This window comes from Budorcas taxicolor, chromosome 14 (genome assembly GCF_023091745.1).
Source record: "Budorcas taxicolor isolate Tak-1 chromosome 14, Takin1.1, whole genome shotgun sequence".
Lineage (NCBI taxonomy): Eukaryota > Metazoa > Chordata > Mammalia > Artiodactyla > Bovidae > Budorcas > Budorcas taxicolor.
Window position 1 is genome coordinate 15,342,364 of NC_068923.1, and position 19,051 is coordinate 15,361,414.

At 55.9% G+C, this 19,051-nt stretch overlaps 1 protein-coding gene across 6 annotated transcripts in view; it reads left to right on the forward strand.

Annotated features, from left to right (window-relative positions):
- Window positions 1-8,781: 8,781 nt before the first annotated feature.
- Window positions 8,782-19,051, forward strand: part of TSNARE1 (t-SNARE domain containing 1) — a 113,173-nt gene continuing 102,903 nt past the window's right edge. For 4 of the 6 annotated variants that reach the window (XM_052651640.1, XM_052651642.1, XM_052651636.1 and 1 more), the window contains exon 1: window positions 9,386-9,496. In XM_052651640.1, coding sequence (XP_052507600.1) covers window positions 9,400-9,496 — 97 coding nt within the window. In that variant the 5' untranslated portion in view covers window positions 9,386-9,399. Of the gene's footprint in view, window positions 8,834-9,385; window positions 9,497-19,051 lie in introns of those variants that run through there. The other 2 variants (XM_052651637.1, XM_052651639.1) reach the window with 1 other exon arrangement.

Here is a 19,051-nt window from a genome sequence, read left to right on the forward strand (position 1 = left end):
GCAGTGCTCAGCATGGGCTCAGTAGCTGTGGCGCATTGGTGTCGTCGCCCCATGGCCCGTGGGATCTTCCTGGACCAGGGATCAAACCTGTGTCCCCTGCGTTGGCAGGCAGATTCTTAATCACTGGACCACCAGGAAAGCTGCCCAGAGATATTTGTTTCAAAGTTCTCATCCTCTTCTATCACTAAATGGATGGAAGAACCAGCCTCCGTTAAGCGAACAGCATTCTCAGGACTGAAAGCTGCTGGGCCTCCCCAGGGTTGGGGAGCGGTGAGGGCGGATGGGGCCACCATGGGGCTGAGTATTGACTCCTGCCCTGCGGAGGGGACATGGCCACCACGCACAGCCATGACAGCGGGGACGGGAGGTGTCCATGCTCCCACGGTGACAGCAAGACAGAGTGGTGGGGGAGCGCACGCCATGGCCGCTGCTGACAGCGGTGTGGATATTGGGGCCTGGGCCCAGCCGCGGGGATCCCCTCTGTCACTGTCATCTCCGCTGCCCCCCAATGTGTGAGCCCAGCTTTACCTCAGCTGGTGGGAGCTGGACGCTGGCCACGTCTGGCCCGTGGGGTCTGGACAGGAGTTTGGCTGAAGCTGCTGGGCTGTTGGTTAAGGGTACAGTATTCTGCCTGGGGCCTCCTTCCTCGGCTGCCCCCACCCCTGTGCGACTCAGGAGTGGGGTGAGCTGTCACCAGTGAGACCCCGACCCAGTCCGGGGTGGGGGGAAGGGAGGTGGTGGCCTACAGCCAGAGTCCTGTCCCTGGGTCCTGAGAGACTGGTCTAATGGCAGTTCACTGTGGAGAGTGGACCGGAACAGCTCCTGGGGTGGGTGGGGGAGAGGCTGCGCTGGACGCCTTCATCCCGGGGGCGCCCGCCGGCCCCACAGGAGCACAGACGGCTCTGCAGAGCTGCCCCAGCCTGCAGTGAGGGCTTGGCCCCTGCAGCGCCCACCCACCAGGCCTGGGCTGTGGGCTGCTCTGCAGTGAACGTGAGGAGGCTCCTTCCAGTCAGGCTGTTGGTGCAGAGTGAGCTGGTGGAGGCTGGCAGCAGTGCTGGGGAGCTTGTGCCTGGCCTGAAGGAGAAAGGGGTGCCCGCTCCCCCCACCTCGAAGTCACCTTGAGCCCCAGGACCTGGGGGAGGGGCCAGGCCTGCTCACCGCTGACCCTGCTCCTCCCCGGCTCCTCCCAATGTGGTGACTTGGTGGAGCTAGATTTCAGCAGCAGAGCTCGAAGCAGAAGTAGATGATGGTGAGGGAGGTGGGAGGGGGGCTCAGGATCGGGGACGCATATACACCCATGTCTGATTCATGTCAATGTGTGGCAAAAAACACTACAATATTGTCAAGTCATTAGCTTCCAGTTAAAATACATCAATTAAAAACAATAGATGGTGGGATGGAGCTGGAGGGGAAGCTTCATGGCTGGGGGCCGGGGGTGGGGGACCTTAGATGGCGGGGGCCGCAGGTGCCTCCTCCACACAGAACCGCCCTGCTGCCTGTGGGGGCTCATGGGGGAGTGACTCGGTCGGGATCCAGACCCAGATGCCGGACGAGGACATGTTCCCAGTCCCCCAGGTTCCCAGACAGGACCTGAGCACCGCTTCCACGCAGGGCTCCAGCCCCAGGGGGGACCTCCTACCTCCAGGCCAGGCGGAAACCCGGCCTCAGGCACAGGTGCAGCCCTGAGCCTGGTCTGAGCCCTGTCTTGCTGGACAGTCTAGGGATCCCGTCCTTGGCAGTGGCGAGGCCTGGGTAGGAGAAGCAGGGGGCGGTGGTTGTGGGGATCCCGCTCTGAGCTGGGCACCGGCTGCATGATGTCCGCCAGCAAGTCCACGCTCTGTCCGGGGCCCACATGCTGCTGCCCCTCCCCTCTGCGCCCAGCCCGACTGGACTCCTGGCGGGAGAGGCAGGGTCTGCAGTGCCGCGGCGACTCCAGCAGCGCCCCCTCCCCTTTTTTTTAAGCCCCGTCGAGCCCTATAAATACTGCAGTGACCGCCAAGTACAGTCAACATGCCCACTCGGTGGGCACCAGGGCTGAGAGGCAGAGAGCCGAGGCTCTGAGGAGGTGGGGCAGGCCTGGGGCAGACCCCAGCTCCCCTCTGCTCAGGGCGTGTTGGCACCGCCTCTCTTGCTTCCTGGTTATGGTGCCAAGCAAACAGGATGTTTTCTTTCTTTGGAGTCTCTGGGTCTCTGTTTTCCCATCAGAGAAATAGGGGTGACAACCAGGGTGGAGGTTGGACATGGTCGTCTCTCCTCTCCTGATGCCCACTCCTGGAGGGGACAGGGGTTTCTCTGGCTTCAGTCTCTGCTGCCCCTGTGCTTGGGTCAAGACCCTTTGTGGATATTTGTTTGGTGAGTGGATGGATGGATGGATGATGGATGGAAGGATTAGATGGGTTGGGGGTGGGCAGACGGATGGAAAGTTGAGAGGGTGGATGGATGAATGACATGAACTAATGGCTGGAAAGTGCTGAACACGAGGGGCTCGGGCAGTGCGTGAGCCACACCACTGTGCTTTATCAGGCCTTCCCCCTTCACCTCCAGGCAGCCACTGCTCTCGGATGGCAAGTCCTCCCTGGATCTGTCAAGACACAGAGGGAGGAGGGGCTTAGGAACTCACCTGGAGGACTGGTGGGGGGAGTCCCAAGTAGGGGCAGAGGGAGGGGGCTCATGAAACCATAAAGCCAATGTGGGTGTGCTCCCCAGCCGGGAGCTCTGCTCTGCCCTCCAAGGCGGTGGTGCCCACGAGCGAGAATGTGTGGAAATGCCAACGTAACTTAGGACACAGGGACATAGTGGGTCATGGTTGGACTGGGCCTTGGTCCTCCTTCATCTCACCAGAGGGACTACCATTCCTGGGCCCAGCCGTCCCTGCAGGGGCCTGGGTGTGTGTCCCCATGCCGGACCCTCACTCAGCTGGTAAGCCTGCCTTGCTCACCAGCCACCTTGATGGAAACGAGGGAGATGCCTGGGTGGTCTGCTCCACCGTCAACACCAGGGCAACGCCACCCAGTAACCCTGTACTGCCTGCGGGGCTCCAAGACCTGCATCCCACCGCCTCGTAGCCCTGGGCACTCCCTGCAGCCAGGCTGAGGAAGCAGCCCACTGTGGTCCAGCCTGGTTCCCTTTCTCTCAGCCTCCTTCAGCTCTGAGGGGCCAGAGATGCCGTCCGTTCTTGTGCTGGATACTCCCAAGGGTAAAGGCGCACAGGGCCTGCTGGCCACAGGGAGAAGTCCCCAGCCATACCCTTCAAGCCCCCTTGTCCACCTGTTTTCAGAGCCCACAGCTCAGCCAGGGGACAGGTATCTGAGAGGGAGAAGGGACAGTCAGGGATCTGGGCTGAGAGAGAGACTTTTAGAGCTTGAGGAGTCATGGGGACCCCAGGGAAAGGGACAGACAGCAGAGCCTCCAGCCCTGGGGACCTGGGCAGTCAGCTGAGAGAGACGAACACTGGACTGGTAGCCAGGAGCTCAGGCTCCAGTGCTGTGAAAGAGCAAGCCCCAGGCCGGGCAGCTTGGAGGGGCAACTCCATGGCAGGGCCAGCCTTGAAGGGTGGGGGCCAACTGGGCACGGGTGAGAGGGCGCACCTGGAGAGTTGGTGGTGTGGGCTTGGGTCGCCGTCCTGAAGGCACTTGATGTGATGCTGGGTGATGGTGGCCCAGGAAGGGCCTTGAATGAGGGGTTCACGACCCCAAATGAGACCATGTGTGAGCTGGCAGAACAGGAGCATTGTGGAGCCGGTCCTGAGGAGGGTGCTCCCACTCAGCCCCCTCACAGGCCCCCTGCGTCATCCCGGAAGATGGGGCTGGCGGGCTTTCCGCCCACATACAGCACTATCGTGAGGTTCAGCAGCTCTCTGGGTTGCAGGGAGGGAACCCTGGAAGCACACAGTTGTGATTTTGTAAAACGGTCTTCTCGTTGAGGTCTACCTTTGTTCATTAGCATCTTGTGACCGCGGTTCCCTGCACGTGCTGGTGGGGGTGGGGGACAGTGCACTGAAACCAGTTCTTGACTCTGAGTGTGAGAGTGTGTGTAACTGTATATGAGTGTGTGTGACTGTGTTTCTGCCAGTGTGTGCAGGGAGGAGGGGAGGGGAGATGGGGGAGCCCAGACAAATTCCCACGGGTTAGAGGAGCTTGGACAGAATTCCATCCAGGAGGTGGACAAGGTAACACTCTCCAGCAGCCACGGTAGATTCAAACCAGTCCTGCCTGGCAAACTCCTATTCATCCTTCAGCACCCAGTCCAAACGCTCCTTTTCTGGGAAATCTTTCCAACACCCTGGGAAAAATGTACTGTTTCCGAATGTGACCTTCTAACTCAGAAGGTAAAGAATCTGCCTGCAATGCAGGAGACTCAGGTTTGATCCCTGGGTTGGGAAGATCCTCTGGAGAAGGGAATGGCTACCTTCTCCAGTGTTCTTGCCTAGAGAATCCCAGAGACAGAGGAACCTGGTGAGCTACAGTCTGTGGGATTGCAAAGAGTTGAACGTGACTGAATGACTGACGATAATAAATAACAACAGACTTAGCACTCAGTAGGTGATTCTGTGGGCCTGTCTGTCTCCTTCTGCTCCTCTGAGACACCTCGAGGGCAGCACCCACATGGTGCCTGGCACTAGGGCTTGATGCCACCCAAGATTCGATGATAAATCAGATAGGCCACATGCTCACACGTGCCCTGGGGCTCCAGTGGACCAGGCCTGGCTTAAGGGCTGGAAAGGCTTGGCAGGTGCTGGCCCACACAAGCCTCGCGTCAGCCTGCAGAGCAGGGCACACTGTGGTCCGTGTCGCAGGCCTGAGGAAGCCAAGGCTCGGAGTCGCTGCTACCCTGCTGGCTTGTGGTAGAGCCGGGAGGGCGTGGTGCAGGGCTAGTGGGAGGCTGGGCAGTCGGCGGACGTGGCCACTGGTCTGGTGGCCCAACTGGAGAGAGAAGAGGAAGAGGGAGGGAAGAAGGAGCCTGTTTGTCCCTAAAAAGAGACCCGATATGGAAAGAACAAGGTGCTGTGTGCACAGAGCATCTGTGAAGAAATCAAGGGGCTTGCAGGCAGGAGCTACGCTGGTCCTGGTGTGGGGGCTCTTTGGCAGAGAGAATTTACCACACTACCCCCACGGGAACTCAAACCAAAGGCCCAGCTCCCGGCGCTCTGCATGGGGGTGAGCCAGACCCTCGCTGGGTGCCGGGATAACCCCGACCTCTCCCTGCCCCTTGCTGTTTACTTGTCTTCCTCACAGACTTGCCAACTCCTCACCCCAACTCCCTGGGCCCCTGGGAAATGGCGCTGGGCTGACCGGCTGGGCTCAGGGTCCTGCAGAGGCGGTACCTTCTCCTCTGTCCATTTCCTGACCTTGCCCTCCCCTCTCACACTCGGTCACCTGCAGATTAGCTGGCCCCTCTCCCAGGCCCATTCCCTCTTGGGGCTTGTCCGGTGATAACCAGGGGCCCTCAAACCGGTGGAGCCCTCCATGTCCCGGTGACGAGGGGGATGCATGCAGGACCATGGGGCTGGCTTATGGCAGGTGGAAAGGCGCGTCCTCCACTGCTGCTCCCGGTCCTGTGTCTGGGGCCAGCCATGGGGCCACCAAACTGCTCGGGAGGCCACGGACCGTGGCTGTGTCCAAGACAGAGAAGCAAGCACCCAGGAGCACTGGCTGCCTTGGCCAGTCCCCAAGGTGTCCCCTCCGGTGTCTGTCTTCCCACTCCTCCGGCTCTCATCTCCCACAGGAGCACTGTGGGCTGCCCCGTGGCCCGGCGTGGCCGGCACGCTCACCGCCCTCACAGGGTCCCAGCTTCACCTGGGCCCAAGTACCGCCGCACAGCACGTACACCAATTGTAATCTTGGGCTGAACTGCGTGCTATGGAGCGGAAGGTAAGAGGTGCTCTTCAACCCCGCAGCCTGTGATCTTACGGCCACTACAGGCTGAGAGCCCCAAGGGGCGCCAGGTTGTGACGCGGAGGTGAGGCCCTGGCTGGGTGTCAGGGACAGGCCTGGGCCCCCAGAGCTGCCGAGGCCCCTTGGGACCTGCGGGTGCCCCTTCCCACCAGGGCCAGTGCCCCGCCCTCACCCCCCGTGGCTGAGGGAGAGAAGAGGTGGTCAGAGCAGCTGGCATGGTCAGGACAGACAGCTACCCCTCAAGACTTCCCCATGCTAGGCGTCCTCGTTGAGGGGGCCGTCCCTGACCCTCAGCCCCCTTTGGTCCCCACACCCCATTCTCCTGTATAGCCTCCACCCATGTTCCCGTGCACATCTGTGTGACTTGCAGCCCACCTGCTAAACAAACCACAAGCACTGCGACAAGGGCTGTGTCTTCACAGACTGCTAGGTGGGCCCCATCGTCACCGTCTTACTTGGTGCAAGAGCCCAGATGGCTGCTGGGAACACAGTCCTTGGAAGGAAGACATTTCCTAGCCTCCTTTGCAACTAAAAGTACCTAAAGGACCCAGTTCTGGCCAAGCGGAAGGTGATGGTGTCAGCAGGTGTACAATATCTAGGAACTGTCTTTAAAAAGGATGGGATTGGGGATGAGTGACTTTCCACTGTCCAGTTCTCCTTCTTGCTATTGAAAAGCAGATGTGATGGCTGGCACTTACACAGCTACCTTGTGCCATGAGGCAGAGGGCCCATTTGAAGATCAGAGAAGCAACAAGATTAAATGAGTCTGGGATACTGATGATTGTGAGGGGCACGCTCCCAGCCTTACAGCCTATTTGGGCTAGAATGTGTAATACTGAAAGTTGCACACTGATCTTATTTCAGTCACTGTTATTGGAATCTTCTGTCATTAGCAACCAAATCTAATTGTATGGCATCCCCAGGGCTTAGTATGTTGCCTGACACTGGAAATAAGATTGTTGAATGAATAAGTGATGACAAACAGGATGAGATTTGGCAAGAGGAGTCTGGACGCTGTGCCAGGTAGCAAGCCTGGGTGGTGGGTGTAGAACAGACAGATGGCTCCTTGGGGCGTGGAGATGCCTCCTCCCACAAAGATGGAGAAGAAGCAGGCTCTGCTACTTCCTAGGAGGGGCGGCAAACTCTTCCTTCACAGAGGATGTGATTAGCAAAGATGACACTCAAATGCTCCTGTTGGGATTTTCTTTTACTTTTTTTTTTTGCCACTCCTGCTTGGTGATAAATACCTTGGGAGGCTGTTACGAGTTTCATGCTCAGTTTTTAAGAGCCTGGGGCCGTGATGAGACTGGTCTCGAATGGTTGAGGGCAAGATTCTTCTCTCCGTCAGACCCCTGTGGGGTGCTGGGCCTGTGCCAGAATTTTCCCAGCACACATCCCCCTGTGACACTGCCCCCCACACAGGTAACAGGGGCGAGGTGGCATGGCCCCCCGCCCCCCCACCCAGCCCCTCCCACACCTGCGCTCTGGCACTCTGCGGCCTCAGAGGCTCCCACATCAACGCTTTGGAAAATGTGCCCAGAGGAGGTGTCACTGCTCACCATCACCCAGCAACACAGGTGTAGGTGTGGTGATAGAACAGCCTAGGCTCTGTGGGGACACTGAGTGAACACTGCGGCCCTGTGCGCGTCTGAGGTCAGCTTTAGTGGGTGCTGCACAGAGGGTCCTCCAGAAGCGGGGCACAGGGGGAGGGTGCGACTCACAGACAGATATCTTGTGGGGGCTGCGGCAGCTTCCTCCCTCCGCTCTTCCTCTGGGGGTCTCTTAGACGTCCCCTTTACCCAACCTCCCTCCTGGTTCTCCCAGGGGGAGGTCCTGTTTGAGGGGCCCGCGCTACTGCTTCTGAGGGGTGGGGTGGGACGCTAGAAGGCTTGCCCCAGATAAAGAGGAAGCAGCAGGTACTCAGCACTGGCTCTGGGCTGGCCCTGCTGGCACCAGACCAGGGTCCCCCACACTCGGATCTAACGCCTGATGATCTGAGGTGGAGTTCATGTAATAATCATGGAAATAAAGTACACAATGAATGCAACGCCCCAGACCATTCCCCTTTCGCCCCAAAAATTGTCTTCCACGGGTCCCTGGTGCCAAAACAGCTTGGGACGCCGCTAGACTACCCTGTTGGGGGTTGGGGAACTGGGTCGGCAGGAAGCACACTCTGCAGGCGGTCGTCCTGGAGGAGGTGTGGTCCTGTTTCCCCTCCTTCCCTCCACCCGCCCCAGCACGGGGCGTGGCCCCGCATCCTAATCTCCACAGCCGGGCGCTCTGGAGACCCGTCCCCATAAGGCCCTCCGCGGAAAGGCTTTGGTCTGCGCCCCCGCAGGTGCGGATCAAGGTGTGGCGTCCAGGGGCGCGGCTCCTCTCGGCAGTACCCGTGGGCCGTCCTAGACCTGGGCGCCGACGCTTCTGTCCTCGGCTCGCGACTCCAGGCCCTGCGTGGTCACTGCGTCGCAGCGGCTCTGCCTCTCAGACCCTGGAGATCTGGTTGGGCCTCCGAAGCGAGTCCTCCCACTTCGTGTCTAAGTGACCCTGCTCCGCAGATGGGAAGACATAGCCTCGGAGAAGCGAGTAAGCCGGCCCCGAGGCCGGTACTTGATGCACGGTACTTCGTGTCTCTCGAGGACCACACATCCCGGCGACCGCAAGCGCGCCCGCCGGGCGCAGGCTTTCTGGCCCAGTCGGCCGCCGTCCCAGGCCGTTTCCGCCGCCCGCGCGGGGCCCTTGGGACTTGTAGTTCCGAGCCGGACACCGCCCTCGGCGTGTCCGTGGCTCTGCGGCCATTGGCTGACGCGACGGGCGGGGGCGCCTCGCGGCCCTCGCCGCCCGGGAGGGTCGTCACGTGATGTTTGGGTCCTGGCTCCGCCCCCGCCCCGCCCCGCCCGCCTAGAGCGCACAGAGCGCGCCCGCGAGCTACCCAGGCCCAGGTGAGGCGGCTGTGCGCGGCGGAGCCGGGCCGGCGGCGGCGGACCGGCGGGGCGAGGCTGGGTCGGCTCGGGGCCGCGCCCCCCAAGGCGGGGGCGGTGCCGAAAGGGGCGCACGGGGCCCGCGGGGCCCGCGGTGTTCGCGGGGCCGGGGGCGGGGCGGGGCGGGGCGCGCGTGGGGCGGGCGGGGCCTCTGGGAGGGGCGGGGCTGCCGTGGGCTGAGGCCTTCAGGGGGCGGGGCCAGGGGTGGGGCGGGTCTCGGGGGCGGGGCCATGGGTGGGGCGGGTCTCGGGGGCGGAGCGCTTGTGCAGGGGCCCCGGTGCCCACTTGCTGGGCACCGGGATGGTCCTCATCGTCCGCGAGTGGGAGGCAGCCGTCGAGGGAGAGCCCGGCCCCGCGTGCCTCCTCTCCGGCCCTTCCTGTCCTCCCTCCACGTTTGGCTTGAAACGTGCCTCCTGGGCACCGAGGATGAGGGCTCTCCCGCCTGTCCACCTTTTGTTGACCCCGATCTCTACTTCCTCAGTGGACGCTCTTCGGGGACCTCCTGTCGGGAGACTGAAGTCTCACTCATGCCCTCTGGGCTCCACGCGCGGCGTCCACCGTGGCGGCCACTAGTTAGCGAGGCGCAGGCCTGGAATACTGCGGTCACGGCAGAAAGTTCTGAGGGTGAAGCAGCGGGACTAGAGGGGCCTCTGCCATGGCAGCTACGCCTGGCTCTCTCCTCCCCTGCCCTCTTCCTGCCCACGTCTTGGTTCCTGGCTGGATGGCTCCTCACCGTCCTTACAGTGGGTCTCAGCCCACTTTCCTGACCACCCTTTCCTATCACTACCCTGGTTCAGGTCCTTTCCCTTTTCCTTCCCAGCGCTTCATGTTTTGTGTTTGTCACTTGTTTGCTTTTTTTCTGCTTTATCCTGGGTCCCCGTGAGGCAGGGGTTGCGATTGTTTCTCACTATAGCCCCAGTGTGGACACAGTGTCAGGGTGAGGGCGCATCAGGGCAAGCATGTCAGTATTGGAGTGCTTTGGTCTGTTACAGTGGTACTTCCTAGTGGCTCAGCCTCATACACTGCAGGTCCTCAGTAGAAACCTCGTTCAGCAAATGCTTGCCCAGGAGTGGCTGTGGGAGAGTGGCAATCCAGGAAGGCTTCCTGGAGGAGGTGGAGCTTCCTGGCCCCCTGCACATTTCTCTCCTCCTCTGTTGGCTTGTTTGCCCTGACTGTATCCCTGCTGCCTTCCCTGGGTGCTCCTCTGCAGGCCCTGAGGTGGGCGCCTAGGCACAGGCACTGCTGTCTGGGGGTTTTGGGTCTTGTGGGCAGATAGGAATCCTTAAGTCCCCTCCTGTAAGGTGATGGTCGGTCGGGACCTGGTTCCTGCCTTCTGCTCCAGCCACATCTTCCACCACTTGCTTCGTGTGGCACGCCAGGGCACAACCTCTTACTTCCTGCACATCCCATGTCTTTTGTCACTGATATGAGACTGTCTCTGTCTTCCTCTTAGAATGCCTTGTACTCCAACTGTCCCCTACCTCCCCTGGGTTGGTTCAGCCATGTCTGTGCCTGTGGCTCACAGCACCCTGCTTGTTACTGAGAGTTTGCTTGCTCTCTGACTAGTGTTGGGACTAGTGTTTGGGAGAAGTAAACTGTTGGTTCGACCTTTTTTTTTTTTTTTTTTTTTTTAATGTGCACAGGCATGTCTGTGGTTGCTGGGTTTGTTTTGATTGTATTATTTGCTACTAGAGGAATTTAATCTGGGTGGCTCAGTCCAGCCATAATTCTTTCTTTTATTTGAATGGTGATTTGTGACATCAGTAGTAATGATGGGCTTGCTAGGCTGTGAAGGTAGCGGCCTCTGAGATTTGGCTGTCTTCTGCCAGAACACCCAGCACTGCCTGGCTTGTAAGCGTTTGCTGGATCCGTAAATGGAGGAGTGGGTGATGAAAGACGAAAGTGAAGGGAGAATGAACAGATCAGAGTGAAGGGGCCTGTTCTGCCTCCTCCAGCGATGTTGCCCTGGGGTGTTTGATGCTGGTTCTTGCACATGTCTTTGCTCTCTGCTCTGAACGTCCTTGTCCTGTGCGGGTGCCTTAGGGCAGAGGAGGCAAATACCACTCACAGATTTTCTTGAAGCCAGACGTGAGAATCAGAGACGAAATGTGGATAAAGTAACTGCTTAGGGCAGTCACTCGTACCACAAATATTAGTGCACACTATCATCTGGGAGACAGTAGTGAACCTGACATATAGCATTCTTGTTGCTGTAATAAATAGGACCGTTTTAAATAGTGATAATTGTGCCAGGGTCCAGCCCCGGTGGATCCAGGGTAATTCGAAGCAGGGACGGAGTCAGCGTCCTAGGAGTTAATTGCTTAATTAAAGATATGCAGGGAGATAAGAAAGAAATAGCGTAGTTAGGAAAATACTAGTGGAGAAAAAGAGGCTGAATAACTTGGTTTACGCGGAATACCAATAAAATCTCAAGAGATTTGCACGTAGGCCACCGGCACCCACTTGAATAGCAGACGGTGCCCCACCTTGGGCTCCCTCTCACGTGGATCTTAGAAGCCAGGGCAATAGCAGGCTTAGCGAGTACCCATGCTCCAGATGGGAATTCAGCCAGAAAAATGGAGAACAAGAAAGAAAGACACGGGGGAATCAGTCTTTCCAGAAACTGATCCGTTTTCTTTATTTTCAGGTTTGCTTATATACCTTTTGTTACGCATAGAGACAAACGGAAATTTTAAAGTCACGCGGGGGTCGGCAGTCCTGACCTTTATCAAAATCAGGTGCTTCATATAAATGTATACAAAAAGATCTTAGGGGTTTTACGTCATCTTCTGGCCAGGGGGCCTACTAACATTTTATGATCCTTTCTTTCTGATAATGGTCAGTCAACTAAAAAACTTATTTTCCAGGGGTGATTTTTCTTAAACCAGGCACCACTCTCCGAAGGTACCAGATAAAGTTGCGTTCCTATAGGGTGAGGGTGTAGTGGGTTACAATTAAGAAAGGAATTTACTTAGCCTAAGGTTTAACATGATTAATCTTAAAGGTTAATACTTATTTCTCCTATATGCTAGTTATATATTCATTAACATGTATAAGGGCAGGGGATTTAGCAGCAAACATTGGCCCCATAAATGAAAAACCCTTCACCAGCATAATTTTTATCTTTAGAAAAACCCAATGCTAACTAACACTTTCAAAATCCTCCAAACTCTCTGTGCTGTTTATGGTTGAGAGGTTGTAAACAATCATGTACATAGTAGCAAGAGTGTGGATAATCCTGTCACACAAGCTAGTCTGCCAGCAGAGAGGTTTGACCTGAGACACCCTTGTCATGCCCAGGAATTTTTATTAACTGGAGCTGTAGGTTAACTGCTTCTCTGAGAGAGGTGGGGGACAGCCCCCCGTAAAGTCAGAGGTGTAGGTGAGAGCATAAAGCAGTAAAGTAGGCAGACTCTGGTTTTGGGGGTGGATGCTGGGGAACAGGGGGTTTCCTGAGGCTCGATCCCGCCTTTGCCTGTGCCGAAGCCTCCTTCCTCATGACCTTTGCCACGGGCAGAGTTCCTCACGCTGGCTCCCGGCATAATTGTTGTGAAGAAGATTAGGTGGCGTGATAGAGAACGGAGCACTAGCGATAGAAGGTGAGTTGGAAGTGCTGTTGCCGAGGTGCGGGCGCCGAGGCCCTGGGAGGGGCTGTGGGAGTCAGGGAGTGTCCGGGAGGCTGGTGTGGCCGCCCCGCTTCTGAGCAGCCCTGTGGCTCCGGCGAGCTGGCTCCGGCCTGCTTGTGCAGCACACTCGTGGGAACACGCGAGAACTGACCGTTGTCACTCTCTTCGTATCGTAGCTGTGATGGTCACCACCGCTTACGGGCCCCTGGGGTCTGCCCGCAGCTGCTGGGTTCCTTACATTCCTAAGATCAGGATACTTCCTAGGGCCGGGTAGCTTATCCAGAGTCACAGGCCCATAAGTGAGCGGCCGGGATTCGAACTCAGCCCGCTGGCTCCTGAGCCTGCTGACCACTCTGCCGCCCTGCCCACCCAGCACTCCTGCTCTGCTGCCTCCCAGAAGATGGATGGGAGGCTGCTTACAGCCCGGAGGATGCCCTGTCCCTTGGAGGACGTCTGTGGTGATGGTGGTGGTTACCCTGGTAAAAACTTAATCCTGAACTCCCCTCAGTGTTGAACCGATGTTCTCAAGCAGAGCCAGGCAAGGGTCGAGGGCATCAGGGAGCCCAGGTCTGGAAGTGTGTTTTTGGCTGGGGTTGGGAGGAGGCTGGCCTGGAACCTGGAGTTCTGGTTCCCAGTGCTGCAGATGAAAGGAGGGTAGAGTGAGCCCGCCGTTGGCCGCGGCTGCTCTCCAGGTCCTGTGGAAAGGTGTCCATGTCTAGTCAAGCATTATTAGGGCTTTGGTATCAGGCGCTATGCTTGGGCACCTGTCTGTCTGTGTCTGTCTTCTGATGCCCAAGCCAGACCCTGAATGTGGCCTCTGTGAGGGGGTGCAGACTGCACCCACACTGACTTGGAAGCTGGATATTGGGGGTGCGGGGTGGTGGCGGCGGGTGGGATGCTGCCTGGGGAGGACGGAGGGCAGGCCCCTCAGGAGATGAGGGGGCATCAGAGCTCTGCTCAGGAGTCAGCGCCAGCCGGGGGCATCCCCCCGCCTCCTGCCCAGCCACCTCTGGCTGCCCTCCACTGGGATCCATAATCCATTCCTGCCAAGTGTTTGGAAAAGGACTCGTTTCACACCAGCAGCCCGGAACCAGTCCCTCCCACGGTAGCCCAGCAGCCTCCGCCCAGGCCTGGCTGCCCTCAGCACCGGCTCTCGGTGGCCGTGCTAACGAGGAGCTGGATCCCTGCCCTGGCCTGCTCTCCTCCTGCCAGGGTGCTAATGAGCTCGCGAGGGTGGGAGATGGGCCTGAGCTCCAGAGCCAGGGTCCAGAAAGGCTTCACTTGCAGGGCTGATGTCCCAGCTGGTCCCTGCACCCCCCAGTCCTCTCTCAGTGTCCTGGCTCTTCTTGCCCAGGGGCCAGTCTGCAGCATCAGGCTGCCTGTTGCACTTGGCCTTCACAGCTCTGGCAGTGTGACCTGGATGTCTTTTCAGCCTCTGGTCGACTGGGCTGACTTCTCGGCTGCCCAAACCTGTCCTCTGGGGTCAGCTCTGCTGCCTCGCTGGCTGGAATGGCCGGGCGCCAACCCCACCTGGTCTTAGAGCTGCCGGTCAGAGCAGGGAGGAGGGGAGAGGGGATGTCTGTTTTCCTGAGGCCGCAAAGTGCAGGGCAGGCTGGGAGCAGGACCATGAATCCAGCCCCAGAACCTGGGCTTTATCCAGAGCGTCATCAGTGTGGGGTTGTGGAGAGCTGCTGGACCAGTGGTGGGAGGGGGCCCCTGGAACTGGGGGCTTCTAGTCAACCCAGCTGCCTGCTCCTTCTCCCTTCACCCAGAGCAGCTCTGGTCTCCCCCATTCTGTGTGAGCTCTCTGGGGATGATTGTGTTTGAAGAAAGGATCCTGCAGCTGGAAAGCTCTAAAGCTGGCTCTGCCCTCGTTTTACACTGGGGAGGGGGTGGTCGAGGCCTGAGACGCCTGCTGCTGTGGGGTGCAGCCTTGTCTGGCTTCCTGTCTGGCAGTGTGCGCTGCTGCCCACCTGTGCAAGGGCTTGGAGGCCCGTGGAGGAGGGGCCCCACGGGCAACATGCAGGCAGGGCTCTGTCTTAAGAGCCAGGATGGCCATCTGGGCAAGAGTGAAGTCAGGCAGGTGTGGATGGGGTTGGATGAGCGGAAGTCCTGGCAGTGTCGGGTAGGTCTTGCTGCAGTGACGAGCACCCCCCAGGTGCCAGCAATGTCAAGCCACAAGGCGGCTTGTACCTTGGGAAGGGCGCCCTTCCTCCCCTTGCTTGCCCTTTCCTCTTGGGACTGCCCTGTGCCCAGAGAGAGGGTGAGCCGTGCGGGGGTCCCCTCCTATGGTCCCCACGTTCCAGGGGGCCAGCGCTCAGGAACCAGGCCAGGCTGAATGCGTCCTCTATTCTGTCCACCTGGCGGCCTCGGACATGGACGCCAGCAGCCCAGTGTCTTTTAAGCTTTATATTTCACCACGTTGTGTGTTCACATTGTAGGAACGGATTCCGAGCCTCCTGTGTGCCTTTACCCGGTTTCTCAGGAAGCTGTAGCACAGAGTCACACCCAAGATACCAGCAAGGATGCGGTGGAAATACAGGCTGTTCTGTCACGTGGTGTTGCTCTTGTAGCCATACCCACCTCCCTGCTACCCTCGCCCTCCTGAATTCCTAGGAAGCCCCAGCCTGTCCTTCTTTTTTCTTCTGTCATTTCAAGAGTGTTATGCAAATGGAATCAGACAGTATGTAGCCATTGCGGACTGACTCTTTTCATGTGGTGTAATTCCCTGGAGGTTTTTCTTGCTTGTCACACGTATCTGTACTTTGCTGCTTTTTGTCACTGGGTCTGCCGTTCTGCGGTGTGAATGGACCGCAGTCTAACTGTCCCAGTGCCTTGTGCTTTTTGAAAAGTTTACATAGTTCGAAAGTAAAAACGTATAAGGAAGGGACTTTCCTGGTTGTCCAGTGGCTAAGACTCCGCACTCTCAACGCAGGGTCCGGGAACTTGATCCCACATGCCGCAACTAAGCATTTGTGTGTCACGAATAGATTCCCCTGTGCTGCAGCCAGGCTTCCCAGGTGGCACAGAGGTAAAGATTCCGCCTCTCAGTGCAGGAGATGCAGGAGACGTGGGTTTGAGCCTTGGGTCTGGAAGATCCCCTGGAGGAGGAAATGGCAACCCACTCCAGTATTCTTGCCTGGAGAATCCCATGGACAGAGAAGCCTGGTGGGCGACAGTCCACGGGGTTGCGCAGAGTAACTGAAAGATGGTGCGTGGCGCAGCGAAGAAGGACGATCCCGAGAGTTGCAGCTGAAATCTGGCACTGCCAGGTGAGTAACTGCGTGAATCTAGAAACACACATTAAAGAGACACACAAGGACGCTGGCAGCAGAGAGGTAAGGGCCTCCCCATCCCAGCGGGCCAGCTCCACGTCTCCACACGTGGCTCTGCTGCTGGTCCCTTACCTGTCTTTCCACATATATAAGAATATGATTATCAACCAAATAAGAAACTTAAACCCCCACCCCCGGCCCCCCGCCACAAACCAGAGAGTCCTGGAGGTCTTCCCCCGGCAGTACAGAGAGCTTCTTTTTTCCTTGTCGACAACTGCAGAATGGTTCAAATGTGGATATTTCAGAATCAATTTAACATAGTCTCTTGTTGATAGAGATCTAGGTTTTTTTCAGTCTTTGAGTATGACAGAACGAATGACTGGTTCATATGTCATCTGGTGCGTGTTTGTAGGATGTATGCTCTGGGTCGGAAGACTCAGACCTTCCTCATTAGGACACACTGCCAGCGCCCCCCACCAAAGGGGTGCCCCGATCCACACACCCTCGGGAGTTGTGGGTGCTGGTCCTCCAGCCGCTCCCACGCTGAGTGTGATCAGGCTTCAGAGGGGGACAGTCTGCCTTGCCTATGTGATGAATGAACTTGGTATCTTTTAATGTATCAAAGAGCCATTTGTGTTTTCCTTGGGAGCTTTCTGTTCCTTGACTTTGTTCGTGTTTTGAAAGCCGCGTTGTTGGTTTTGTTTTCCCTGTTGATTGTGGACGTGGGCTCTCTGAGTGTCAGCTGGATTCCAGGCATTTGCTGCCGCCTTTTGTCGTCCTCACTGTCTTGCCACTTTCATGCCATCAGATCCGTCAGCTTTCATATGTGGCGCTTGGATTTTGAGTTGTAGTTGATGAAGCCTTCTTTGCTTCGAGGTCAAAAAGAAATCCTGTGTTTTCTTCTCATTCTCGTTGATTTGCTTTTAAAGTTTTTATTCATTTGTATTTTATTCTGGCATATGGTGTGAGATATGGATCTGACCTTAATTTTTTCCAGATGATTTATCGATAGTCCTGTCCGGGTTATTAAAGAGTCCATTTCTTCCCCCATTGGTTTTAGGGGCTAGCTTAGCCATGCTCCAAACTGCCATTTGTGTTTAGAATTTAAAATTATGTGTTTATTGGGATAAGAGCACTTTACCTAAGACCTGTGTGGCTGCATGGCATAGGAGTGGTGGAGAGGAGATACCCCATGTCCAAGGTCAGGAGGGGTGGCCGTGAGGAGATAACCTCATGTCCAAGGTAAGAGAAACCCAAGTAAGACGGTAGGCGCTGAGAGAGGGCAGCAGAGGGCAGACAGACTGAAACCACAATCATAGAAAACTAGCCAATCTAATCACACGGACCACAGCCTTGCCTAAATCAATGAAACTAAGCCATGCCGTGTGGGGCCACCCAAGACGGACAGGTCATAGTGGAGAGGTCTGACAGAATGTGGTCTACTGGAGAAGGGAATGGCAAACCGCTTCAGTATTCTTGCCTTGAGAACCCCATGAACAGTATATAAAAGCAAAAAGATAGGATACTGAAAGGGGAACTCCCCGTGTTGGTAGGTGCCCAATAAGCTACTGGAGATCAGTGGAGAAATAACTCCAGAAAGAATGAAGGGATGGAGCCAAAGCAAAAACAATACCCAGTTTTGGATGTGACTGGTGATAGAAGCAAGATCCGATGCTGTAAAGAACAATATTGCATAGAAACCTTAAATGTTAGGTCCATGAATCAAGGCAAATTGGAAGTGGTCAAATAGGAAATGGCAAGAGTGAACGTTGACATTCTAGGAATCAGCGAACTAAAATGGACTAGAGTGGGTGCATTTAACTCAGATGATCATTATATCTACTACTGTGAGCAGGAATCCCTTAGAAGAAATGGAGTAGCCATCATAGTCAACAAAGAGTCCAAAATGCAGTACTTGGATGCAACCTCAAAAACGACAGAATGATCTCTGTTTGTTTCCAAGGCAAGCCATTCAGTATCATGGTAATCCAAGTCTATGCCCCAAGCAGTAATGCTGAAGAAGCTGAAGTTGAACGGTTCTATGAAGGCTTTCAAGACATTTTAGTCTGACACCCAAAAAAGATGTTCTTTTAACTATACGGGACTTGACTGCAAAAGTAGGAAGTCAAGAAACACCTGGAGTAACAGGCAAATTTGTCCTTGGAGTACAGAATGAAGCAGGGCAAAGGCTGTTAGAGTTTTCCCAAGAGAATGCACTGGTCATAGCAAACACCCTCTTCCAGCAACACAAGAGAAGACTCTACACATGGACATCACCAGATGGCCAACACTGAAATCAGATTGATTATAGTCTTTGTAGCCAAAGATGGAGAAGCTCTATACAGTCAGCAAAAACAAGACCAGGAGCTGACTGTCATGAACTCCTTATTGCCAAATTCAGACTTAAATTGAAGAAAGTGGGGAAAACCACTAGACCATTCAGGTATGACCTAAATCAAATCCCTTATGATTATACAGTGGAAGTGAGATAGATTTAAGGGACTAGATCTAATAGAGTGCCTGATGAACGATGGACGGAGGTTCATGACATTGTACAGGAGACAGGGATCAAGACCATCCCCAAGAAAAAGAAATGAAAAAAAGCAAAATGGCTGTCTGGGAAGGCCTTACAAATAGCTGTGTAAAGAAGAGAAGTGAAAAGCAAAGGAGGAAAGGAAAGATCTACCCATTTGAATGCAGAGTTCCAAAGAATAGCAAGGAGAGATAAGAAAGCCTTTTTCAGCGATCAATGCAAAGAGATAAAGGAAAACAATAGAATGGGAAAGACTAGAGATCTCTTCAAGAAAATTAGAGATACCAAGGGAACATTTCATGCAAAGATGGGCTCAATAAAGGACAGAAATGAAAAAAAAACACACACGAAAATGGTACGGACCTAACAGAAGCAGAAGATATTAAGAAGAGGTGGCAAGAATACACAGAAGAACTGTACAAAAAAGATCTTCATGACCCAGATAATCACGATAGTGTGATCACTCACCTAGAGCCAGACATCCTGGAATGTGAAGTCAAGGGGCCTTAGGAAGCATCACTACGAACAAAGCTAGTGGAGGTGATGGAATTCCAGTTGAGCTATCTCAAATCCTAAAAGACGATGCTGAGAAAGTGCTGCATTCAATATGCCAGCAAATTTGGAATACTCAGCAGTGGCCACAGGACTGGCAAAGGTCAGTTTTCATTCCAATCCCAAAGAAAGGCAATGCCAAAGAATGCTCAAACTACTGCACAATTGCACTCATCTCACATGCTAGTAAAGT